A 26,458-nucleotide genomic window follows, 5' to 3' on the forward strand; every position below is an offset into this window, starting at 1 on the left:
GCCATACTGCTTGAACTTAAGTTTGTGGATTAAGCAACTTTTGTACCCTCCTCTAAAAAAAAAAAAAAAAAGGCATTGGAGCTTTTAAGCAAGAGACCCTGAGAAGATTTGCTTTCTTGAGTAGATAAAAATGTTTGAAGCAACTTCCTGAACAGTTTTGAAATGGAAATAATAGTCTTACTGTCTTTGTAACGTTTAATTAGCATTTGTAAGAAAGAGTTTGCTTAGCAAAGGGTAAACTCTAAGCCTCCCTTTCTGTGTATGCATGTGCAGCTGAACGCACGCACAAGTATGTGCATGTGTGCCGGTTTGTATATGAAGTGCATTTTCAGTTAAATCCTCCACTTGTGAATGTAGCAGAGGAAAGCATCTCAGGCCTTTTCTCTTTGACTTTTCATGCATTTACTTCTGCTGTGTTCCTGATCAATTCATATCCTTAGAATAAATGTCGTATCTTTATTGTTTTTCTCTAAACATTTTTTTAAAGAAACTAAAGACCCTATTTAAATGCGGTGAGGTTATAGTACTGGGGCTCACCTCTTCCTGGTCGTGTTTTGTCTGATCTGAACAAATATTTTCATAGCTTTTTCTTATCAAATTCCACTATTGTTAAGCATATCCATCCTATGTCACACTCTGGGAAAACCTAAGACAAGGATAATTCAAGAAAAAATTTCCAAAATTTCAGTTAGATAGGAAGAATAAGTTCAAGAGATCTGTTGTACAGTGTATTGACTATAGTTAATAATAATGTGTTGCATACTTGAAAATTGCTAATAAAATAGATCTTAAATATTAAAAAAAATCTGTGTTGGAATCATGACACTTTAAAGCTGTGAGTAGATGTAGTCTTTAATAATCTTTCCTTTAAAGACTAGATAATAATCATAATAAAGACTGAGAAGGATTGTGGTTTGTCTATAGTCAAATTTTAACAATAATTTAAAGTTTTTTTAGCCTTCACTATTCGAATTTGCTTTCATACTTATAATTCAGTAAAGAAAAAAGTTAAAAATTCATGATTCATCTCTTCCCTAAACATTGTGTTTTGCAGTTTAGTTATTATAGTAGTTCTCTCAAGTCAAGGGCTTTCAACTGTGAATTTCAGGACAAGTAATGAATTGAGGCTTTCAAAATGACCGTTGACTGGCAGCTATTATCATAGATTCTATAGGTTGTCAAATCAGCCTGTGTTAAATATGGCCCAGTGATCTTGGAGCAACTTTAGTAGGGGAAAAAATTATAACCTTGCAGGTACTTTTAAGGTAAACTTAAAGTAATTACATAAATATCAATATTAGAACTAAAAGAAGTAAAACAGAGATGGAATATAATTTACCCAGGATTTTTCTGCAATACCAAAGAGGGTTTAAGGACAACTACACATAACCCTTGGACTGGTGACATCTTCAATATACATATTACACATTGAAAAAAACCTTATAGTGATGGCACCAAGACGTATGATCATACTAAAGGGATGATCTCTCATTCGTCTTTGAAGAAGAGCTACCTAGTGCTACACCATCTAGCACATCCTCCCCCGCCCCCAATGTTTTCAATCAAGGAGGTTGTTGTTTTTGACATAGTGAATCAGGGAAAGCTCTGCAAGGATTTAAAGATGATAATACTGTCACTATCTTTAAGAAGAAATGCAAGAAAACTGACCATAATCAACTTTGTAGCTTACTACTATTTCTTTATATGGTAAGATCTTGTCCCAACGACTGTACCAGTGTTTACAAACTTGGTTGTCCCTCCTGCATACCGGAATTCTAGAATGTCAGGGGCATGTTTTTAAACATTGTCTTATTCATTTGCAAGAAATCTGACACCCTGAATCAGTAAGTTGCTACCCAGCTAGAGGTAAAGGAAACCCTGGGTTATGACTTCCTCAGCCAATTAGGAAAGTCTGTTTCTTACTGATCTTAAATTGAGTATATGGTTACAGCCATTGTTCCACTTAGGTTTTGCCTGTTAAAAATGTTGGTTTTTATTAAAATTGATGATCATGAATTGCTGATGTATATGCAGTATGTCCCCAATCCCCAGTTAGGGTAAGATTTGCTACTAAGTATGTTTATTTTTACTTCTAAACTGTTAACATTCATTAATTAACCTAATTATAATTCCCCTGTTCCCAGACAAATGTAACATGTCTTGACTTGGTCTAGTGTTCATGGGTGTAATCTAAAACCTCACCTGTATTTTAAATAGTAGGTGATCATTTAATTGGAATGAAGCATATCATTAAAATAAACAAGGATTTTATGTGTCTCTAAATAAATACACAACGCCCTGCTGTCTTTGTTTTATAACAAGCTTTCAAGTTTTAGTTCTTGACAACCATGGGTCTTCCTATCCGGTTTCTTTTTCTTTCTTTGGACAAGGCAGAAATTGTCGTCTTCCCTATGTAACTTAAATGAGCAGGGAGGTCATGCCTAGCTCTTAATGTACACTACCCATATGATTTCCCTGCTGGGTCCTTGACAGGCTGAAATTTCCCTTTTCAGAGGAGAGAGCACCCTTCTCATCAGCCTGTTGAGTATTTTCTCAGTCTCTCTACTTGGTTAGAAAAGTATCAGACTCTTTTTATCTCTCTAATAACCATTCTGCTAGCCTTTCACTTATTTCCAAACTGGCTTTTAAGTGAGTATATTCTGGTTTTCCCCCTCCTTCTCTCTTTTAAATCAAAACAGCACATTTAAATAGAAAAAAATAGTCTGGATTTTGGAGTTGACTGAGGAACAGGCACTGGACTGTTTAAATTTTAAATCGGTAGTTTAAATTGGTAAAGATTTGGGACACTGTAAAACTGGCATTTCTCAGTTTCCCTAACTTTTTAATTCCAGCTCTTTAAAAAGATCACTTAATACATTTAAACAATATGACTAAAATTCCAAGTTTTACAATGTGATTTTTAATAAAGTCAGTGTTTTCACTAAAATGTTAATTATAACTCAGTATAAAATTCCAGCAAATCCGAAATAAGAATATTGCAGCTTCTTATTTGTATTTGAAAATGTTAACGCTCTTCCTACCTTCCTTCTTTGGGAGTAAAAATTCAGGCCGGGCATGGTAGCTCTCTCCTAGCACTCTGGGAGGCTAATCCTGGTGGATTGCCTGAGCTCAGGAGTTTGAGACCAGCCTAGCAAGAGCAAGACCCATCTTTACTAAAAATAGAAAAACTAGCCAGCCATTGTGGCAGGTGCCTCTAGTCCGAGCTACTTGAGAGGCTGAGGCAAGAAGATCACTTGAGCCCAAGAGTTTGAGGTTGCTCTGAGCTGACACCACACACTCTACCCAAGGTGACAGAGTGAGACTCTGTCTCAAGAAAAAGAAGAAATGAGAATTGGTTTTGTCAAGGCCATCTTTGGCAGTCTTGTTTCTAATTCAACTATAATAAATAATACCTGAGGATGAATACTTAAATCGTTATATATTTTAAATAATTTTTTAAGCTAAGGCCTCTTAGTGGACTGGTAGCAAGTATTTAAGTCTTTGATTCATTACGATCTTTTGAAATGCTGTCCTCCACAGAATTATCATCTTTTGTAAGTCCGGAAAGGATGTGTTATTAAGACTAATTATTTTGGGCGGTGCCTGTGGCTCATAACAATGATGGCGACTTCAAACCCAGCCATGGTCAAACTGCAACAAAAAAATAGCTGGGTGTTGTGGCAGGTGCCTGTCTTCCCAGCTACTCACGAGGCTGAGACAAGAGAATCGCCTAAGCCCAGGAGCTGGAGGTTGCTATGAGCTGTGACATCACAGCACTCTACCGAGGGCAATATGTCTCTTAAAATAATAATAATAATAATAATAATAAATAAGCCTAATTGTTTTTAAATTGAAACATCACTTGAAAATTGGAAGCCGAAAAGTTTTTATTTCCTGTAGTATGTGAATAGATAATAGAACCAAAATTGTCTTAAAACATGGACTTCTTATTTTTAGATGTGTTTTAGATGCACAGCAAAATTGAGTGGAAAGTACAGAGATTTCCCCCATACCTGTGCCCTCACTCATGTGTAGCCTTCCTCATTATCCACATTGCCAGAGTGGTACGGTTGTTATGGTTGATGAACCTACATTGACATATCATTATAACCCAGAGTTTATAGTTTACATTAGGGATCACTCTTAGTGTTGTACATTGTATGAGTTAGAACAAACTTACAATGACAGGTGTCCACCATTATAGTATCACACAGGGTAGTTTTATTGTAAAACTAATCTGTGTTATGTAAAAGTCTTCTGTGTACCTCTCATTGATCCTTTCCTCTTTCCCCCATAACTCCTGGGAAACTACTGGTCTTTTTACTGCCTCCATAGATTTTCCTTGTCTAGAATATGTAGTTGGAATCATAGAGCATGTAGCCTTTTCAGATTGGCTTCTTTCACTTACTAATGTGCATTTAAATTTCGTACAGTCTTAATTTATTTTAACCACAATTCATATGACTAAAATAGTTAAATTTCAAAATATACATGCTTGTTTTAAAAAGCATTTTTTTAAAAAAACAATCCCCAAATAAGCCTTAACAAATATCTCTTGATTTGGGTAACTGGTATAAAAAGAAAGAACCCCTAAAGATACGTACTTGGTCTTTTGTGTTGGAAATGTCTACCACCATGATTATACCCACATCTGTTTCATTTAGTTTTAGTATAAAATAGTAAGAAAGTTGTATTGTTTTCTGAAGTTAAATAAAGTAAATCATCTTTTTAATAACTAACAAATGAAGCTCATAACTGGGTCATGAGGGATTTGTCGATTAAAATTATATTTCAGAAAAATAGATAATTTTAGTTGTCTTATTTGAGATTTTTGTTACTTTGAGTTAAACACTTAAGATAATTCTGTACTGATAGGAGCCTTTCCCTTTAGAAAGGGCTGATACTAACTGATCTTCTCTATTGAAATAAAAGTGGGCTGTATAATCAAGTGAAATAAAGAACTTTGTTTTACATAATTTCCAGATAATTTGGGAATCTTTTAATTTGGAAAATTATGAACATCAGAAATCTTAGGAACTTTTTGTAACCATAAGGGGACTTGCTACATAGGCAGCAAAATACTTTGATCTGAATGCAAGCCTACAGTGGAACCTCCTATCCTGATAAAATTATTTTATTGGCACTAAACAACAAAAAGCTATCACTTCATTTGGAATGGCCAACCTCCAGTGATCCACTGAAGAAATAAAGAAACAAGCAGACTTCACTTGACTAGCTCCTAAACAAAGAGGCAGAATAGCGTGGCTTTTAGGAGGCTGCTAGAAAATGGTATAATATCAAGCTCCAGAGAAAATTATAGATATTCAATAAATGGTGAGTGAAAATTGATGGTTGAGAGAGTGATTCTACTTCTGCAGGCTTGCAAAGCATGGATCTGCTTTGTGTTACATCTGGATTTTTTGAAGCATTTAATCAGGAACTTGGTTCCTTTTATGGTGTTCATTGTTAGAATCCTACTGCATGATTATTTGGGGGGGGGGTTGTCTTTTTTTAACCTCAGAGCTCAGAAATCATCAGCCCTTGGCTCTTATTTTTCCAAACTACCCCTTCTTAAAAATGTCACTTAATAATACTTTTCTTACCATCACAAATTCCTCATTTGTGATACAAATCTCTATAAAGTATTGGTAAGTATTCCGTGAAACACACACAATTCAGAAAGTCTATAAAATAACTTGCTTTTAAATAATTCTGTGTGTACTAATTCCTGAAACTTAGTAGTTTTCTAGGTAGAGAGCTCTTTAGGGCAACTTATAATGGTTAGAATGTTGTTTTTCAACTTGTAATAGTTAGAAATTTTTTTCCCATTTGTACTTCTTGACTGTTTTTTGTTAAATACATGAAGGCAGATACAACTTGTCTAGTAACTTTTAGATGTACATCAAACATCCTAAGGTCTTTCAATGTCAATCACTTAACATGATTTTCATTTCTCTTATAGTTTAATTCTCTGTACATATTATGACTTGACATTGCCTTTCTTAAAATATGAAATTCACAATTGGAGAATTCACATGTGATCAGACAGTAGATCTACTTTTTTATTATAACTGTTGTTATTACTAATACTTGCATTTTCCTTTGTATTTACAAAGGCCTTTTATAAAAATGCCTTATAGGGTAAGTGTTATCCTCATTTACAAATGAAAAAAACAGGCTCATAATGGTTATCATTTGCGATTTGCCTAAGGTTATAGTTGCTAATTTAGACATTGCACATGGATGTACATGGTCTTAGTGTTACTTTTTTAGAAGTTCCATTACCCAGTTATATCAAATACTGTAAGTCTGTTAAGTAAAGCCACTAGACCTTTTTCATACATATTGCTAGCTAGAGTTCTTCCATTCTTTACCATCTTAATGCATTAAAAAAAAATGCAAGTGTGCATCTGTCAAATTTATGTGTTTGGATTTGGTGTGATTAGAGTATATTCTCTTTGTATATCCCCAATTACAAGTTTGTCTTATGAAAGAACTGTGTGGTTATAAAGCAAGAGATAAATGTTATTAATGACACTGTTGATAACATTTGTTATCAAGAATGTACGAATTTTAATTTGAGAATAATCTTGGTGTCTATTATTGAGTTTGTCATCTATAGATTTGGCTTCCCAGTCACACATTTAAATGAACTTTTTGGGTTTTGTTAAGTATAATAAAAAGCATGGAGTAAAATATAAGTCAAAGAGTATCACAGACTTTTAGGCTAACTCAGTATCTTAAGTTCTGTGTAAATTCATCTAAACACTGCTGTTATTCATACTTGACTATTTTATCCCAAAGGGAATCTCAGAGACTGATGAATTCAAGATATGCTACAGTTCTGGGGCTGGGCGTTGGCTTTGACCTGTAATCCTAGTACTTTGGGAGGCTGAGGTGGGAGAATTGCTTTAGACCAGGTTCAAGACCATCTGGGCAATGGTGAGACTCTGTATCTACAAAAAATGAAAAACTAAGCTATCTCTACAAAAAATGAAAAACTAGGCTGGGTGAGGTAGTGTGCACCTATGGTCACTGCTACTCAGGAGGCTGAGGCAAGAGCATCAGTTGTGCTCAGGAGGTTGCAGTGAACTATTATCACACCAATGCACTCTAGGCCATACAGCAAAAACCATACACTTCTGACATCCTAGGAAGTCAATTCAAAGAATAAATTAACACAATTGGTTTTCTATCAAAATCTGTTTTGCTCTCATTGATAACTTTATTCTTTGTGGGGACTGGTGTATCAGTAGAATGGGAATGGAACTGATTGAAAAGTCTGTGACTTTGGGCAGGCAGAAGAGGAAAGGAAGGGGACCACGGTATATAGAAGAAAAAAAAACACTTGCAGTGAAAAACAACTGTCAACAGAAGCTGCCTTTATGTCCACTGGTTCAATTTCAAAATTAAAGTTTAACTTTCTGGATATTTCAGTTGGAAGGTTGCTGAGGGTCTAACCAAAATGTTACGTATTATTTCCCATGAAAAATGCTCCTACACACAAGCTGATAGAACAGTGGTTGATAAACCTAGCATATTCATTTCTAAAGAAATCATCAACCCCCTTATTAGTTTCAGAATTTTCCCAAGAACAAATTCTAAGCATATAACTTCTAGAATCTTCCATTTCTGGCACTTCTCTTAGTAATGGTTTTGTGGTCTCACCAGTGAGGATTAGTACGCTGGGATACAATTCATTTTGTACCTAGATTTAAACTTATTTAAATTGAGTAGAAGCTTTTTTAGTCTCTTCAGTTTCCTTCTCCACATTGCTTAATCTGTCCTTGTGGTTTGAAGATCATGCTCTTGCCTAACGATGGAAGGAAGCAAAATGAACATGGAAGTACATTGCTCTGCCTTTTCTCATGGCTTAATATTATGACAGGAAGCTGACAGGTGGCCTTTCCTAATTTTTTCCTTATTCCAAACCATTTTTTCTTGCCTTCAGCATTTTTCACATTCCTCAGATCATTATGGATTCTGATTTTAATCCATAAGGATTATGATACTTTTATATACAAGTGGGTTTTATGCCATTTTCTAAGCTTTCTTTTCTAATCTGATCTCATCAGATTCTCCTTGTACACCAATTGGCTTCTTTTGATTTTTCCGTACTTTCTTTTTATTATTAGAATTAATTATTGTGTAGTCACAATGTCATATTTTAGCATCTTGAATGGCCTCTGAATCACTGCTCCCTGTAACCATGTGACCACCCCTTCCCATCTTTTTCTGACCCTTTTGGGAAAGGTGTTTTCTAAAAAAAGTGGAAGCAAATGTTTAGGGCTATTGTTCAGGGCTGAGGTTCAGGTTTGGGCCTTTTCACTATGTAGAAATGATTAAATCAAGGCCCTTTTCCTAGAGGAACTCAGTCTAGTCAAAAAAACAAACATGCAAATAGCTGATTGCAGTACACTGTGTAGTTGCAAAAACAGCCAGGATGCCTACCATCCAAGAACTCGAGTCCAGTTATTTTAATTCCTTCCTTCTGTAAAACGATGTCACATATTCCTAGGGTTTCTGCTGTTTTTTTAATACCCAATAGTTTTTGTTGGTCAGAAGTAAATCCATCCCTCCTTGTTTCCATTTTGGAAGCCGCTTGGTCAGCAAAGAGTATTTTTTCAGATTAATTTTCTTGTAGCAGATTTAGACCTCAAAGATAGCAGGATGGTTACCACCCTCCATGTCTTGGCAGTTTTATAACTTGGGGGAAATGATATGGTAAATATTCTGATGATCGGTATATTCTCTCCTTATTACAAGCACTTTTGACGATCTTTGGATCTGCTCATGGGGCTTCACTCATGGTTTGTGCTCACTTAGATGCTTCCTTCCAAGCTGCCGCCTTCCGCTTTTGCAGATCTCTTTGACGGTCTTTTGTCTCTTGCCTTCTTTTAGCTCTATTACTTATATATTCTGGTTTAAGTCCCATCTGATTCAGTCTGTTATGCTTCTCAGAATGTGAGTATCTTTTGTATTAAATTTTCAGTTGATTTTTTTCTTGATTTTTTTTTTTTTTTTTTTTCAGTTCTTGGCTTGGGCTAGTTTGAACCCACCACCTCCGTTATGTGGGGCTGGCGCCCTACTCCTTGCGCCACAGGAGCCACCCCTGATTTTTTCTTCATTTTTTTATATAGCTTTACACATAGACATCGTTCCATTAAGTATCTATTTTTCCCTTAGATTCTACTTCCTTAGACTTTTCATAAAGCATCATTTAGATGTTTTTCTCTTCTGATTAATTGACCTGATTACCCTCTAAAAGAGAGTTACAGATCCTTACAGGAACGTTCTAGAAGAGAATAATACCCATTATGCAAAACACATCCACTCATATTTTGACATGTTCTACTAGATTTTATGGTTTGCTGCCTGTGCTTCCATCTGTTCTGCCTGGAATGCCCTTTCCCTCTTCCATACCAGCTTCTCTTCCTCTGAGGCTCCCATTGTCATCATTTATCCTACTTGCAGAGTGGCGGAATTATTCACTTTGTTATGCCCCATAGGACTTTGTGCATACTAGAATGTTAGAGTTTGTTAAACATGTCTGCCCTCCCTTTCAATTAGTCCATTAGTCCTGCCAGTACAAGGACTGGCTGGTAGTATGCATGGCAAGAACAAATGCTTCAGAGTCAGACTGGTTTTGATAACTGACTTCAGTACTTTTGAGCTTTATAAACTTAGGTAAAGTCTTTAAACTACTAGAGTCTACTCAGCCTGCTTATAAAACGAAGCTACATTTTAACCTCATCAGATTGTTGGTACTAAAGTAATTGTGTCCATAAAGTGCATACTGGGTGAATGAATAGGGTCTGGAGCAGATAAATGAATAGAATATATCTTAGAGACCTGTTTGCCATACTGTACACATAATATTAGAATTTTTTTAAGATGTATTCCTTGCTTAAACAACTTTGATGCATTTGACTTTTTAAAAGTATATTTGCTTGTGTTGTAGCATCTGAGCCACTATAAAAAACATATCCTAGTGGTGTGTATTTCCTTTAGTTTACATGTAGAGAAGGTTTTGTACCCCAAAAGTTACTACTCCTGCTTTCTCAAAGATTTGCATCTTTTTGGAAAGAACCATTTGTTCATAACATTATACAGATAAGAATTAATCGGATTTGTTAGGGAAAGTCACCATCCAGTTTTTCTAAAGGCAGACCTTCGAGTCTGCAGATGTCTTGAAGCATTGAGCTACATGCTGAAGGATGTACAAGACATCCCCACGCAGGCCTGTCAGAGTTTTGGGAGCTGAGATGTGAATGCCTGTAATGTTGGTAGACGGTAACTATAGTGGTGGCACAGCGCAGTGCGCCGCCAAACGTGTGGGGGTCAGACAGTCAGTGCTCTGGTCTAGATTGACCTCGGAGGAAGAGAGAAGACTTGGACTTTTGGAAAAGTGTGTAAAAATTAACTGAAGTGAATGAGAAAGAATTCTAGACAGGAGAATGGAAGGAAATAAAAGTCCAGAGAGCATCAGTCATTCTTGTATGGTCTAGATTTTTCCAACATAAATGTCATCATTTGTCTTCCTTCTAGCGTGAACGGATTTTGATCATTTTTTACTATTACTTTGTTCAAGTTCTCTGTTTTTTCTCAGAACTCTTTTTTTGAATTCTTAAATTTTTTCACTTAATCTAAATTCTACTTTCACATCTGTTAAACCCTTAAGATTTTGTTTATACCCCAGCAATCTGCTCTGCAGTGCTGGTCTATCTTGCTTTATAATAAACATAATCCTAGAAAGTTGAGTATAAACTCTGTTTAAGTAGAATAACTTTTGCATAAACTGATTTTATGATAGCTGGCTGTAGCAATTCATTTGCAAAGAAGTCATTTTCCCTGCATATTTTAGTTAATAAATTGGAATGATTTTTGTGACTTCCCTGAAGTACAGCACACCTATATCATGAAGGCTTTAAGTTCCAGTATGACCACTTTTGCTCTTTAAAGTGTGTTTTTGCATAATTCACTTATATTTCAGTCACTTAGAGATTCGTTGTTGAGGTTTGAGGAAATTTAGACTTTCGTGAAATCAAATGCTGATGGAGATACACTCTATCACCAAACTTGTACAAGATACTATATAACAGGGAGCACTGGAGGTGTTTAGGGGTACAGTGGCTAAGACAGGTCATTCCCTATGCCCCTCTAAAAATACATGCAGATTTGAAAGTTAACTGGTAAGGAGTAACCATAACAGGCCCTAGGTAGGTTTCTGATGTATAAACACTCACACCAGGAAAGATTTCATCTAAGTAACCTACCCATTGGAGCCTCTGATGTTGAACTAGGAAGGACAACAGTGAAGACAGGAAAGCTAAAAGGTTTTCAGGAAAACTATCAGGTTGGAGATTGAGGCTTTTGGGAACAACCATTTGATAATGGCTTAAAAACTGAAGTGCAGAATAAACTTATGGGAATATTTTGTGACTGCATCTCTCAAGGACTACTTGCCAGTTGGGATGTGTCTGACTGCTTGAAATATGAGGTCTCTGGCCCCAGGTGCTGCTACCTAAAATGGAAGAGTCAGGGCCAATAAGGGAGCTAGCTGCCCCTACCCAAATGGGAAAACTGGAGAAACTAATAGATTTGTGAATTTGGTTGCATCAAGCTAATTCAATTCATAAACCTATGTGTTTATTGCTTAATAGAAAAGACCTCGAGGAGGGGGTACTAAAGAAAAGGTAGATGCAAGAATGTCCTGAAGGTGCAGTATCCTGAGATGGTAGTACAAAAGCTTATTAGTGGAGACAAATACCTGGAATAGTCTTGTTTTAGGGTTTGTGTTGTAACTCACCATGTTATCATTAGACAGAGGTCTTCTATGTCTTTACGCTTTTAGTATCAGATCTTATTTTTCAAACGCAATCTTCCATGGTACTCTAGTATGTGAAAAAGATGGAATAAGAATGGGAGGGATGTGTTGGTCTACTCCCCTATCCCTCAACTTCGTTCTTTTAGATGAAGACTTGATGCAAACCGGAAAAACTCATTGGCTTGTTGCCAGTGACAACGTACTGTACAGGTTTGCCCATATTTTGCTGTTTATAGTTTTACATCTCATAATAGTTAACATATTTCGGTTGATCTGAGGAACAGAAAAGAAAAAACCCACCTGAAGCTATGATGATAGTTGTGTGTGCTTGCCTAAGCCATCTGTCTTCTCCTGTTTTGTGATATTCTATGAAAGGGCTCGTAGCAGGACACAGCCTCATTTTATCCTGTAGCACAGTCATTACTTTCTTTATACTCCTAGTAAGTCCAGTGTTGTGTGGAAATACCAAAGATAGTTGCAACTGTTGAAAGATGTTCAGATTTGGGGGCGGGGGAAGGGAGCTACATTAAATACCAACTCTGCAAATGCTGCTGATCTTCACTCGTCAGTACATTGCCACACCTGTGCCTAACTGGCCTCTCTTCTTACTGAACTTTTATAACACCTTTAAAATCTTACACAGTCCTGGGTGTTTCTTCTGTTGCTCCTCCAGATTGTGGTTGTTGAACTCTTCACCTATTTTCCTTGTCTAGCATCTAGACTTCAAAGCTCCTTAAGGACAGAGGTTAATGTTCCTGCTCAGCATCTGTGGCTCAAGTGACTAAGGTGCCAGCCACACACACCAGAGCTGGCGGGTTCGAATCCGTCCCAGGCCTGCCAAACAGTGACGACTACAACCAAAAAATAGCCAGGCCTTGTGACGGCCGCCTATAGTCCCAGCTACTTGGGAGGCTGAGGCAAGAGAACGCTTAAGCCCAGGAACTGGAAGTTGCTGTGAGCTGTGATGCCATAGCACTCTATCCAGGGTGATAGCTTGAGGCTCTGTCTCAAAAAAAAAAAAAAAGAAGTAGTAGTATTGCTGTTCCTTCCACACTGCAGGCTCTCTGTACCTGGCTTCTAGCTTGGCAGCCTGAACACGTGCATTTTATGTTTTACTGTTGTTGCTAAAGACTAGATTTGCCAACTTGGGTGGTGTGTGATGATGGGTTTGTTATGGATTAGGTGTTAAGCTACCAACAAACTGGCAGAATTTTAACCATAATTTCTTTAATAAAAGGCTTTCTGAGTGTACTGATACATCTAAAGTGGTAGAATATGAGAATGTGGTTATGGCATCTTGAAAGCACTTTAAATTGTATGTGTTTGAGTTCTACACTGCAAAATAAAACTATTCCAAACAACTTGTCCCCCCTTGCCCTCAAATTGTTTAGAATTGAAAATAGTGTTTTGTTATACATACTTATAAAGTAAAATTGGTAACATCAGAAAACATTCAAGTATATTAGAAATTCTTTAAAAACTAAACACTCTGGCCTGGGCCAAAAACTGCAAAAAATAAAAATAAACACTCCTTCCCCAGTGTATTATACTATTATAACTAAAGACTTTAAAAATAAAATTAGTATCATTTTCTTATGTTCAGTAACTTGATTCTTATTGCACTTTGGTCGTTTCTAATCTTTCTTGTGGAAAGTTTGCTTTCTCTTATCCTTGGCTTTGCAATCTTTCAGTGATGAGAAGGCTTCTTGGTTAAACTGACCACACGGTACCTCTGTGACAATGACTGTTACCCTGAGTTCCTAGGAGACTGTTGTGTGTAGTGCCAGCTCCTGGCAAGTAAGAAATCCCCTACCTTGGCTTTTTAGAAAGTTTACTATCTTTTCAGTATTGGCCACTAAAGGAGCATTTGTTGTTAGGCGTGTAATGTGCTCTGAATAGCTTTTCCTTCTCTTGTTTTATGAGAGAGTAAGGCAGTCTCTTTCCTACTTGTGAAGTCAGGGTCCTGGGACACTAGGGGACTGAGTATATCACACCTATGGTCATACTGATAGCCATTTGTGGAGCTGCAACCCATCTGCAGCATTCAGCCCAGTGTCTTCTCCATTAGATCCGCTGACTTAGACATGTCAAACTGTACTTCAGTGTGAAATCCTGTAGAAATAAAAGGAAATGAACTTGCATCAGGCTAAGCCAGTGGTCCAGGTCCTGGTATCTGAAAAGGAAATGTATATTCAAGTGGGAATATTATTTACAGCCTTAGAAACAAATCAACTTTGTGTGTCAGTGGTTCTCAACTGGGGCAGTTTGCTCCCCCAAGAGACATTGACAGTGTCTAGGGACAATTTTGCCTGTCACAGCTGGGGTGGGGAGGATCGGTGCTGTTGGCATCTAGTGAGGAGAGGGCAGTGATGCCGCTGAATACCGCATGATGCAGGTCAGCATTCCACAACAGAGAGCGATGGAGTCCAAGATGTCAGTTGTGCCAAGGTTGATGAACTCTGTAGTGTATATTTCCAGTAATGGAATTGCCAGAAGTCCTCAGAGGCAAGACGGAAGAGAGGGAGAGGTAAAGGAGGTGACTTGAAGTGCAGTTAGACAGACACGAGCTATTTTATGGGGCTGTGGTTTAGCAGATTCACTTTTACATTTTCTTTGTGCTAACACTTGGTATAGCAGTACTGCAGAAAACCGTGAAATAAACTTTTCTTCTTTTCTCCTACATAGAACAAGGTCCCATTCCAAGAGTGAAAGGTGTCCCTCTACTTCCCTCTAACACCGGCAGCTTCACTGTAAACACACTCATACTACTAGGCTCCCAAAATGTCAGGCACAAGACTGTTTGCAAGAGGTCAGGGCTGTCAAGATTGTTGTTATAAACCAGCTAAGTTGCTTCCCAAGTTACCTTATAATCAGTCCACCTAGGAGAAACTAAATTTCTTACTGTTTCTATAGCATGTGCCATATGTGAATTTCTTTGACTACATACTCTTGCTTGATTCTATTAGTCATAGTCAAAAGAACAAATACCTTTAAAAAAATAGACTTTTTTTTGTGGTTTTTGTCTGGGGCTGGGTTTGAACCTGCCACCTCCAGCATATGAGGCCGGCGCCCTACTAGCTTTGAGCCACAGGCGCCGCCCTAGACTTTATTTTTTAAAGAATAATTTTAGGCTCAGCAAAATTGAATGGGAAATACAGATGATTTTCATACAGTCCCCCCTTTTTGTCTTTTAACATTATTGTACTACTGATTTTCAAATAAATTATATAAATGTGCGTGTTATTCTGTTAATGCAGAGTTAAGTATTCCTCAATTTCCTTTCTCACTAAATGTAAAGCAAAAGTCTGAGTGAGTTATGGGGACTCTTTCTCCCTGCTGAGTAAGAGCGAGGCTCATCATCCGCATGGACGTTCTGAGTGGCTGTGGCCACCCGCTTCAAATTGTCCATGCAGTTATATATCGTCTTTTCTTGTCAGGGAGATTTTATTTCCTAGGAAGTTCTCCTTTCTTAGAGTTCAGTTTTGGGCTAATTGAAAACACTTTAAAGTTATTCACTTTGACTGTTTGAAAGGCTAGAATGTACCAGAGCCATCAGACCTTCCTGTGACTGAGATCTTGGACTCTCATTTGTGATCTCATGTGTGCCTCATGCAGTTGGGGAGCCACGGGGAAGCTTTGAGGATTGTATTCTTAATTAGAATTTTTTTTTTTCCCCAGCTGCAAAGTCCAGTTTGTTCTTTTAGACACAGCATTTCTCTGCTCATTGTAGCCAGTGGACATACTTTATTGCTTCTGCGTTTCTCTTTTGCCTCCTTCTCATCATGGGTCTTATAGGCACCCCCTAGGTTTCCCCTCAAATATGTGATCCACTAAAGGAATCAGTGGATCAGTCTGTACAAAGTAGACCAAAAGAGAGCTCTTGGTATACTTTTTAAATTCTTTTTAAATTTTTAATCTCAAAGTCTGAGTTCAAATTCTCGACAAGTTCTGTGAACTTGGGCAAAGTATTCTTGAGTGTGTTCCTTTATCTATTAAGTGCAGGTTATTCCTCTTCTACCTCAGGAGAGGTTGTTGTCAGGAACACTTAAAATAATAATTGCCTATGAAAGTGCTTTATCAGGCTCGGCGCCTATAGCTCACCCGGCTAAGGCGCCAGCCACGTACACCTAAACTGGCGGGTTCGAATCCCCAGCCTGGACCCGCCAAACAACAATGACGGCTGCAACCAAAAAAAAATGGCCGGGCGTTGTGGCGGGCGCCTGTGGTCCCAGCTACTTGGGAGGCGGAGGCGGGAGACTCGCTCGAGCTCAGGAGTTGGAGGTTGCTGTGAGCTGTAGTGCCACGGCACTCTGCCCAGGGGGACAGCTTGAGGCTCTGTCTCAAAAAAAAAAAAAAAAAAAAAAAGTGCTTTATCAAATGTACAATGCAGTATAAATGTAAAGTAATATGCAATTACAAGAAGGATGTTTAGCAAATCGCATCAGCTGTGAAATGAAAGTGGGTTTGAAGAATTTATTTTCTGATGTCTTGTTTGTATAGCATAGAGTTCTTTTTCTTCATCTCAGTAAGTTCATAGGTGACCTTTGTTGGGTTTGGTTGTAGTTTTTTGTCTTTTTCTAAATAAGGCCAGTGGAGATAAATATTTCACTTGCTGAAACTTGGCATAGGTCAGTGATTGATGCAAAACAAAATTACAAAAAGGAAATTCTGAATGCACCAAATAGCATAGACTGTGGCTGATAGAACATCAGCATCCTCATCATCCTCGGTGTTTTTTGCCAGTCAACTCTAGTTCCAGAAATATTTCTCTATGCTTTTTTCAAAAATTCCAGTTGGTAATTTGATTTTCATTCCTATTTTCAATAAATCAGTTTTCTAAATAGTTGTTAGGCTTTACCCTTTACCCCCAAAGTGAGTTATACTCTGTGGATTCTGGATGGTAGGAGATGAAGTTAGCTTAGTCCCAATTTATATAAGGCCTTTTCACATGTCCCTTTTTCTTTTGAAATAAATCTCACTGTTACCCTTATAGAGTGCTGTCGGATCATAGCTCACAGTAACCTCAGACTCTTGGGTACAGGTGATCCTCTTGCCTCAGCCTCCTGAGTAAGCAGGGACCACAGGTGCCCACCACAATGCCCAGCTTTTTTTTTTTCTTAGAAGTGGGGTCTCCCTCTTGCTCAGGCTGGTCTTGAACTCCTGAGCTCAAGTGATCCACTTGCCTCAGCCTCCCAAAGTACTAGGATTGTAGGCATGAGCCACCCGCCCGGCCACAATGACAATTTCTTATCATTTTTTATGCTATTCATAAATAGACCCAGAGAACTGCAGGATTCAGGTCCCAAGTGATTGGTAGCTCTGTCGGAGCAGAGTAGGCAGGCTGTGTTGGAAATTATTCCATCCAAGAGGTGTCTTAGCCCCTACCTCTTTGGCCTTTGTGACTAACAGAAAATTACTCTCTTCAAATTCAAAAGCCTATTCATTACTGCCTTTCTCCTCTGAAATGCATTACCAGTTTTATAATCAGGAGGAACTTAATTATTTTTCTTTTTCTGCTGGCTTATATTTATTCTTCATAAAATGACTTTTCTTCCATTTAATGGGCTCAGAAATAAGCTCCCCTATTGAACTTTGCAGACTTGCTTTTTTTATAGCGTAAATCAGCTCAGCTGGCTAAATGCCTCCCTAACTGAAACTTCATAATGTAGCTGAAACTCAATTGTGCTCTGGAGCATTGAGTCTTTAAACTGGATTATTGATTTATAAGCACATAATGGTGAAGAGGCTATAGAGACACAAGAAGCTCCCACCCTGATCCTTGAGCAAGTTTTCCCTCACTTATTTCAGGGGCTCTGAGCTTGCGAGCAAGATCCTAACCGAATTTAGCTTGCTTGGAAAACCCATTTTAAATGCTCAATAAAGAAAGAATAATTCTTCTCCCGCTTAACCACTAAAGAACAACATATGTTTCTAACGTCAGCTTTTTATTTTTTTTTATCTTTCATTTTTTGTTGGTAAATCTCCCAGACAACAGCAGTTCTGTAGAGAGTTTAAATATGAAGGAATGGCAGGACGGGCTAAGGGCACTTCTACCCAACATTAACATCAACTTTGGTGGACTGCCCAATTCTTCCCCCTCCAACGCCAACCACAGTGCACCAACGTCCAACACTGCCACCACCGACAGCCTGAGTTGGGACAGCCCTGGCAGCTGGACAGACCCAGCCATCATCACAGGTAACTTTCTCACTCCCTCCAGCTCCACTGACTACTGCCGTCAGTTTGGTGTGTAGCACAGATTAAGTAACAGCAGAGATCTCTTCAACGTAGGTTTCTTTTCACGAAGCCACATGTGTGGGGTGGCTCATTTTGCTCTCAACGGTCATGCGGTCTTGGTCAACCTGTTGGCCTAGTTGTATACTACAGCATTTGGTGCCTAGGTTGCTTCTTTTGGTCTAAGTCGGTGTTACCATCTGGCAACGTGTGTATTTTGTAGGCCTTGAAGTAAAAAAGGATCTGACTTATCCTTCTTAAAAGGAACATACTCCACTTTCTTTTATAAAGCTCTCTATTATAAGGCTATCTTGTTTATGTGTCCCTGTTAGAGAAGGAAAGAGAAGCACAATTGGGAAATACCATCCTACAATTCTTGGGAGTCATTTTTCACAGCTCTGCTTGTGTGACGTGGGGGACTAAGTCTGTAGTTGAAGAGGAGGCACGGGTTTGTGTGACAAAAAGGCTTGGTCATTGTGGGGTTGGGGAAATAAAAGGAACATAAGGTTTGAAAGGTCTTATTTGGAAGGGATTTAAAATTGATTTTTTTCTGTGTTTCTTTTTGGATAAACTAATCACTTGTTTTTAACATTTGTTTGGCGACCTTCTTGTTCTTTCTGCACAAACTCATCATTTTCCCTCTTGTTTTCTCTTCTCTCCTTAGGTATTCCAGCATCTTCAGGAAACAGTTTAGACTCTCTTCAAGATGACAATCCTCCACACTGGCTAAAATCCCTTCAGGCCCTCACAGAGATGGACGGCCCCAGTGCTGCTCCATCACAAACCCACCACAGCGCCCCCTTCAGCACACAGATCCCTCTGCACAGAGCCAGTTGGAATCCCTACCCTCCTCCTTCAAATCCTTCCAGCTTCCACTCCCCACCCCCAGGCTTTCAGACAGCCTTCAGACCCCCCAGCAAAACCCCCACAGATTTACTACAGAGTTCAACACTGGACCGCCATTAGGCAAAGAGGAGAAACCATTAGAAAATGCAGGATTTGTCCCACCCTGTTTTCTCCCTCTCAGCCCACCGCCCACAGCTCCCTTCTCATCTCTTACGTTCTGAAGAATCCAGTTCCTGATCAATTTTTTTTCTTCCTACCCCCAGATGCAATGCGATCACAGGGTCATTACCATCTTTTTTTTTAATTGTCAAAGTTTCTTTTGATCCAGCATTTGAGTGACACTGTTGAATGTTTCTAAAAATGCCTTTTTAAGGAGAGGGGAAAAAAAAGAAATCAAAGGGCAGTCTCGATACTTAGAAAATTACTGTTTGTCTGTTGCGCATAATAATGACATAATCTGCTTAGCAGAAAATGACGATTAATCTCTAGGAAAGGTCAAGTAAATGCATTATCAACTGCGGAAGTTTGAAAACCAGGTTCATTGGAGTGAGATTGCTAAATGCATGGGAAAGCAGTGGTCCTGGCATCCATCTTGTGTTCAGCTTATCACTATTGCAGGGAAAATGCTTTTAATTTAATTTTTAATTCTTTTGGCGAGTTGATGGCGAGGACTTGATTGTGTCATTATGCAAAAGAATGTATTGGAAGTTGATGGAAAGATAAATTGATCTGTAGTAGTAACTGGCCAATTGCTAAAGAGTTTATAAGGAGGGGAGACGTGTGTTTTTTTTTAAACGGAGAAAAAATTTTTGGCTTTAGATTTAAAGTAATTCAAATGTTTTAAAGGAAAAAAATTATTCACAGATTTAATACCTATACCTATTATAAGAGCTGAAATATAAGTGATTTCTTCAGCCTTTCTCCTCTGTTGGAATCTTTTTTTCTTTTACCTTAAATTCACCTGAGTAGGAAGCTCTGAGATACCACTGCTCTGGGGCCATTGATCACCATCTGGAGCAAATCTCTGACCTCCTTGCCTGCAGCTTTTACTTAACCCTGTAGTTTCTGGACGTTTGTGCAGTATTGAAAAGACAGGAGAAAAGAAAACAGAAACCTGGTTATAACCTGATGCTAAAACTAAAAACAAGAAAATGTACCTCTTTCTTCAGAATTAAAACTAAAATCTTAAATAAAACAGAAAACTTGATGATGACACTTGGGTTGTTCTTGTTTTTGTTTTTCCATTTTGTTGTGTGTGAGTTTGAAACATTTTGTGACAAGTGGCAATCAGGTGTTTCCACTGATTTTACATCTTCAACAATAGGGAGGATGGTTTAGAAGAAGCAATTAGAGGAGGCAAACCACATTTTATTGTCAGTCACTGCCATCTTTGAAAATCAGCCCATCTTGTCCTCAAGAATTCCTCTTCCAATGGTTTTCAGTAGAAGATGCCTCTTCCTGCTGTTGTTTTATGCGGGCCAAACCTTCTCCACTGAGAACACTTGTGCCAGGGCTGTTGACAGGCTGAGATACTGGTTGTCTTGGGGACACCTGGCTGGAGCAGCAGCCAGTTTGCCACACAGGTAGCACCACTTTCTGGGTGCCACGATGGGAAAGACTGCTGGAGATCCTGTATGACAATGATGGAGACAGACACGCTGCTGACCAAAAGAGGCTAGAGAGTAGATCACATACTCCCTGCCAGAGTCTTAGCGATCTGTGTGGTTTGTGTGTCTGGCCTTGGAGGGCATTCAGAAGTCCAAAGCTGGAGTTGGCATATTGTCAGCCACATCCATTAAAGGACTCTTTGTAAGCTCAATTAAGCAGATCCAAATTGTACATTCTGTGCTTTCAGATTGATTTTCTTACACTTCCCTTTACTTTGTTCTTGAGTTTAAAAAAAAAAAATTGTTAACAGAGCTTTTGAGAAACTTAAACAGGGTATTCTCAAATGTCACCACAAATAGATGTTGACAGGGTGTATAGTAACATGTTTTATAAAATTAACCAAAACGTACAGGCTGTCTTTGGCTTTAACTCTGGTCTCCTAAACCTTCACATAGCACTGCGGAGTGATGGAGCAGCACACAAATGATACTCAGGTGGCAGTGAACTAGCATCAAGGCTTTTTTTGTTTTGAAGCAGGGGAGAGAATCCTAAGATGGATATATCAATAAAAATGTTGCTTTTTTTGTGAAAAAGGAAATTCTACCTTGCAAAGCTGTGCTGTAATTGTGTATATGTTTAATGAAACATACAGAAGACTTAACAATAATGACCTACCACCATGGTTAAAAATAGAACTTGTACTATCTTAAAAATATTCCGTATGCCCCGTTCAATTATATTTCTTTTTATTCCTCATCCACAACTAACCATTCACACGGTTATATGTGAATGGTTAATCTTTCTTTAGAATTTTCTCAAGTGTGTATGTATCCCTGAATAATAAATATATTGTTTAGTTTTTAAAAGCTGAATAATAAACCAAAGCCTAGCTAAAGGGCAATATTGTCACAAACAAAGGCTTTTGGGAGAAGATAATCTGGTTCACAGTTTGGCATTAGCTTCTCTGATAATTCATAAAAGGCCCTTCTGGGAAAGACAGGAGGGCAAGGTCAGGAGTGAGCCCTGGAAAACGGGACTTCATTTGGGGTAGGTCAGTGGTCATGTGAACCAGTCCTGGCCGTGTGACAGAAATAAGCCTGAAGGAGCAGCCTGCCCTCTGTTTCCTGTGTCAAAGCCCACCATGGCGTCCCCCTAGTCCCCTGGAGTAGATCAAAGCACAACACTTGAAGCGAGGGGTGGGGTTTAAAACGTGTGTCAGCCAGTTATTATTTACCAGGGCAGGGAAAAGAGGATGAAGGAGATTTCATTAGGCTTGGTCAAAATCAGATAAGTACAAAAAGAGCCTGGATCAGACTGATGACGGTGGCCTGCGGGTGTTCTAGCTGGGGAATCTGGTACCAATAGCTTACACTGTCTCGGCTCCAGGACTCAGATCTGGTACCCAGAGGCCTTTCTCGTATTTCCCTTCTTTTCTCTCCTTTCTTGGATCTTTCCCTTGTATTCCTATATCCCATACTCTAGTCTTTTTTGTTTTTTTAAATCATTTTTCTGGAGCGATATCCTCCAGTCATTTTAGCAGGAAAGGTATGTGGAAGGAACTTATTTAAATAATTTTCATGTCTGAAAATAATATTCTATCTCAGTTGATTAGTGGATACTAGATTTTAAGTTACAGGTATTTTTCTTTCAGAATTGTGAATGCATTAGTCTGTTATCTTCTTCCTTTTAGTATTACTGTTGAAAAGTTTAAAGTCACTCTTACCTTTATATGTAATCTACTTTTCCTCTCTGGAGAAAAGCCAGTTTATCTTATGTGTTTTGAAATTTCACAGCAGTATTTCTTAAAAATTCACCGTTTGGGCTCAGTGGACATACGTAGCAGACTTTTTAAATCTGGCAACTCAAGTCCTTCAGTTCTGGAAAATTTTCTTGGCTTATTTGGGTGGGTTTCTTACACTTCCTCTCTCTGTCTCCCTTATGAAAAGTCCTGTCATTCACATACTGGACTTCATGGCCTTTTCCTCTGCTTTTCTTCCCTTTCACCAATTTTTCATCTCTATGTTTTGCTCTTTTTTCTAGAAAGCTTGCTCTCTACTTGTTTATTTGTGGTTTTCTTCGTGCTTTCTCTGTTTCTCCAAGTTGATTTATATCTGCTTTCATCTCTTTATCTTCCATATTAGAGGCTTCTCAGATGTTTGATAATTCTTACTTATCTGCTCATGAATTAAGACTGAAAACTTGATTGGGAATTTGGAAACATGAGTAGGGTTTACCAACTTTACACCACCCAGCGGAAGATCTGGTGGTCTCTCTCCTGGAGAGCCCATTTGTCAGGCTTCAGGCTTTGTGTCTTCCATAGACAGGGGTTAAAATGGCGGCCCAGAGGGCCAGGGTCTGGCTGCTGGGATTTCTGACCTGCATTCATGGTCTCTATATGCCTTATCCTATGTATGTTACTTAATCCCACTGTTGCAGTGCTTTCCACTGCAGAAATTGTCTCCAAGTGTCTGTCCCTTCCTGAGAAGCACAGTTGTACTGGGTTATGGAGTTGGGGGAAGAATCCAGGGAGCTCACTTCTTAAGACAGCTTTCTTGGTAACTTGATTTTAGCCCACCCCACATACGTGTTATCTCTGCATTTAGGGGTGCTGTGAGTTTCTGTGCCCTTGAGAATTTTGTAATGTAAATGAGATGGGTCTCCCCGCGGTAGCCTGAGGTGGGACTTTCCCAAGTCAGCCAGGTGAGGCTCCTCCGCCGCCTGCTTTCTAGCATTTTGCTGCTGTTGTTTCCTCTCTTGTTCTCCCTTACTCTAATTTCAGTGAACTTTTAGGAAGAAATGAAATTAGATATGTAGGTTTGAGCTGCCGTCCTAGCCCAGATTTGTGCTCCGATTTTGTAAACTCATTAGGCAGAGTTTATCTGCCAATAAGGTGGAGGGAACACTACCATTTGCTGTTGACCCGTGAGTGCTAGCAACCGTATTGCCCATCCCTTGGTTTAAATGGCACCTGCCATGTTTTGCTTACCTTGAAGTGGCTTCTTTGTTTAACATCATCTTTGCCAGTAAAGCTCTTTATTTACAGTCAATAGTTTGTTTCTCACACTGCCTGAGTTTTAGGCAGAATGTTAAAGGCAATTTCTATTACAGTTTGGAGCAGATGGATGTGGGTCATTTTCTAGGCTTAACTGAATTAGACCAATTCTGGAAATTGCAGAGGAGGAGAAAATAGCCTACCTTTAACTGTATATGAATTATATTTTGAGAATAGGTTATAATAAGTGTCAACAATGCATTTCCATAGAGAATATGCTATTATAACCCAGTGTACAGCTGAATGCAGTTAGCACTCCCCAGTAAGGTTCGCTAAGACTTGAAGATAATGGTGTGTACTGCACATGGTTTTTTGTTTGTTTGAAACTGGGTCTCACTCTTGCCAGCCAGGCTGGGGTGTAGAGGCAATATCATAGCTCACTGCGGCCTCCATGTCCTGGGTTCAAGCAGTGCTCGCACCTCAGCCTCCCAAGTAGCTGGGACTATAGGTATATACCACCAGACCCAGCTACTTTAAAATTGGGGGATAGAAACAGGGACTCACTATGTTGCTTAGGTTAGCCTCAAACTCCCAGCCTCAAGCTGTCCTGCCTCAGCTTCCCAAAGTGCTGTGTTTACAGGTGTGAGCCACTGTACCTGGCCAGTTTTTTGAGTTTTTAAATATTTACCAACTTCATTTGATTGAAGAGTCTTTGTATTATATGTAAACTTTTTGGTTTTTTTTGAGACAGAGTTTGACTTTGACCTCCGTAGAGAGCTGTGATATCATAGCTCACAGCAACCTCAAACTCTTGGGCTCAAGTGATCCCCTTGCTTCAGCCTCCTGAGTGGCTGGGACTACAGGTGCCTACCGCAATGCCCAGCTGTTTTTAGAGATAGGGTCTCACTCTGGCTCAGGCTGGTCTCAAACTCATGAGCTCAGGCAATCCACCCGCCTCGGCCTCCCAGAGTGCTAGGATTACAGGCATGAGCCACTGCTCTTGGCCTTATATGTAAACTTTTAAAAGTCAGGGACATGAGGCGGTGCCTGTGGCTCAGTAGGTAGGATGCTGGCCCCATATACCAAGGGTGGCAGGTTCAAACCTGGCCCCAGCCAAACTGCAACAATAACAAAACAAAACAGGCATTGTGGTGGGTGCCTATGGTCCCAGCTTCTCAGGAGGCTGAGGCACGAGAATCACCTGAGCCCAGGAGTTGGAAGTCGCTGTGAGCTATGACACCACAGCACTCTACCAAGGGCACTAAAGTGAGACTCTGTCTCAAAAAAAAATAAATAAAAGTCAGAAACATATATACCTGAAACATAATTGTGAAGTATGTCACTTATCAGATGCAGCTACTTTTGCCCAAGTGATTTATTCAAGTTAAAGATGACTAGAGGTCAATAGCATGACCTATTCGGTGGGGGGAACCGAATGTTTATTTTGTTATGAAAATCAGTATTTTCCTCTTTGTGCTTATTAAGAAATGGTTACTTCAGTCCCGACTTCGCCTTCAGGCAGTCGTAGGCAGGAAGAGCTGCCTTTGAATATATGTGTCTAAGATTGTTTCTGAACAAACTGATTTAAGGAAGTGCATAAACGAGCTTCCAAATTCCTTGAAGGACAAAATAATTATTTCTATCAGTGGTAATCCAGATTATTAGATAAAGAACATAAATGTGGCCCGACTGGTGAGAACACCCCCAGTAAGAACTGGCCATTCTGCATGTGATCCATCACTGAAGGCAGCAGTCTGTTAAGCAGGTTTCGGTCGGCGTCCTCATTGCACCACCTTCCCTAATTCTCTTCACAAAGAAGTAGCCGCAGCACAAGACCAGGAGAAATTCACAGACTGAACCGATTTCACGTGTGTGTGGTCTAGATGATTTTAAAACTCTAGTAAATAATTCAGAGTACTTGATCACAGAAACAATGATCTGTGGTTTTTAGCTTTAGTATTTTAGTATTTGCAAAACTAAAATACCGTTAATAAAATGCTGAGTATGTTACATTCAGTTGAGAGGCACTGTGTTATGTTGTTGTTTCACTACAACAAATTCCCTTCCTTTAATCAGACTCCATGTGCAAACAAAGAGACAGATAGGCCCAAAGATGTCAAGGTTTTTGTCCAGGGTCACACATTTTACTGCAGAGCTAGGACTGATTGTTACCCATCTCATCTACATTTATCCCTGACTTTGTTGTACTCTGCTTCTGCTTCAAAGTAACAAGTGCTTTGCCAGCTTTCTTGTTTATACTTATAAAGTGTAAATAAAATAAGGGGGGTGTGATCTGTTTCCCCCTTATTTTAGCTAAGTGGTGGGCAGAAGGGCGTGAGGGGTGGATAACTGCATTTGTTTATCCCACATTATAGGGTGTGAGTCAAGTTTGGACGGGAAGTGCTCTCAGGACATCAGGATTATTTTCTGCTCAGGCTGAGTTGTGTTTGCATGCAGTTGGACTACCAAGTTAGCATCTTCTGGATTTCATGCAGATAAGGACAAGGACAAAGTACTTAATCTTCAAGTGTGTGAAGGACAGTTAGGGAGAAGAGGAAATAGCATGAAGGACACAACTGGCACTAAGATGTGGAAGGGAGATTTAGGTTTAATTTAGTCTAACGTTTTTAAAAAACATCTGCTTTGGCCTGGGCATTGTGCCAGGTACTAAAATGTTCCCTCCTCTCAAGATGAAAAGGTTTGGGTAGTCAGCTCTAAAGCAAGATCAGATGTGAGTGTCAGAAGTGCGAAATATCAAGGTAACCCAAAGAAGTGAGACAGGTGGATAAACCTGAGACTTGAGCGAGGCGACACCCTGAGCAAAGACACAGAAACGTGCCTGGGGCGTGTTTAGGCCTTGCAACTTGGAAGGAACGTGGGCCTCATGTAGGGAACCTTTGAGGAAGAAGGTTGGATGACGGGCGCAGTTTTTGTTTGCAATGGCAGTTTCT

At 39.1% G+C, this 26,458-nt stretch overlaps 1 protein-coding gene across 4 annotated transcripts in view; it reads left to right on the forward strand.

Moving 5' to 3' along the window:
* The window catches only part of CNOT4 (CCR4-NOT transcription complex subunit 4), a 136,229-nt gene extending 116,107 nt beyond the window's left edge, over positions 1-20,122 (forward strand). For 2 of the 4 annotated variants that reach the window (XM_012806286.2, XM_003791598.2), the window contains exon 11: positions 18,726-19,032. In XM_012806286.2, coding sequence (XP_012661740.1) covers positions 18,726-19,027 — 302 coding nt within the window. In that variant the 3' untranslated portion in view covers positions 19,028-19,032. Of the gene's footprint in view, positions 1-17,815; positions 18,026-18,725 lie in introns of all 4 variants that reach the window. The other 2 variants (XM_012806285.2, XM_003791597.2) reach the window with 2 other exon arrangements.
* Positions 20,123-26,458: the final 6,336 nt, after the last annotated feature.

The sequence above is a fragment of the Otolemur garnettii genome, unplaced genomic scaffold (assembly GCF_000181295.1).
Source record: "Otolemur garnettii isolate 467f Iridium unplaced genomic scaffold, OtoGar3 scaffold00049, whole genome shotgun sequence".
Lineage (NCBI taxonomy): Eukaryota > Metazoa > Chordata > Mammalia > Primates > Galagidae > Otolemur > Otolemur garnettii.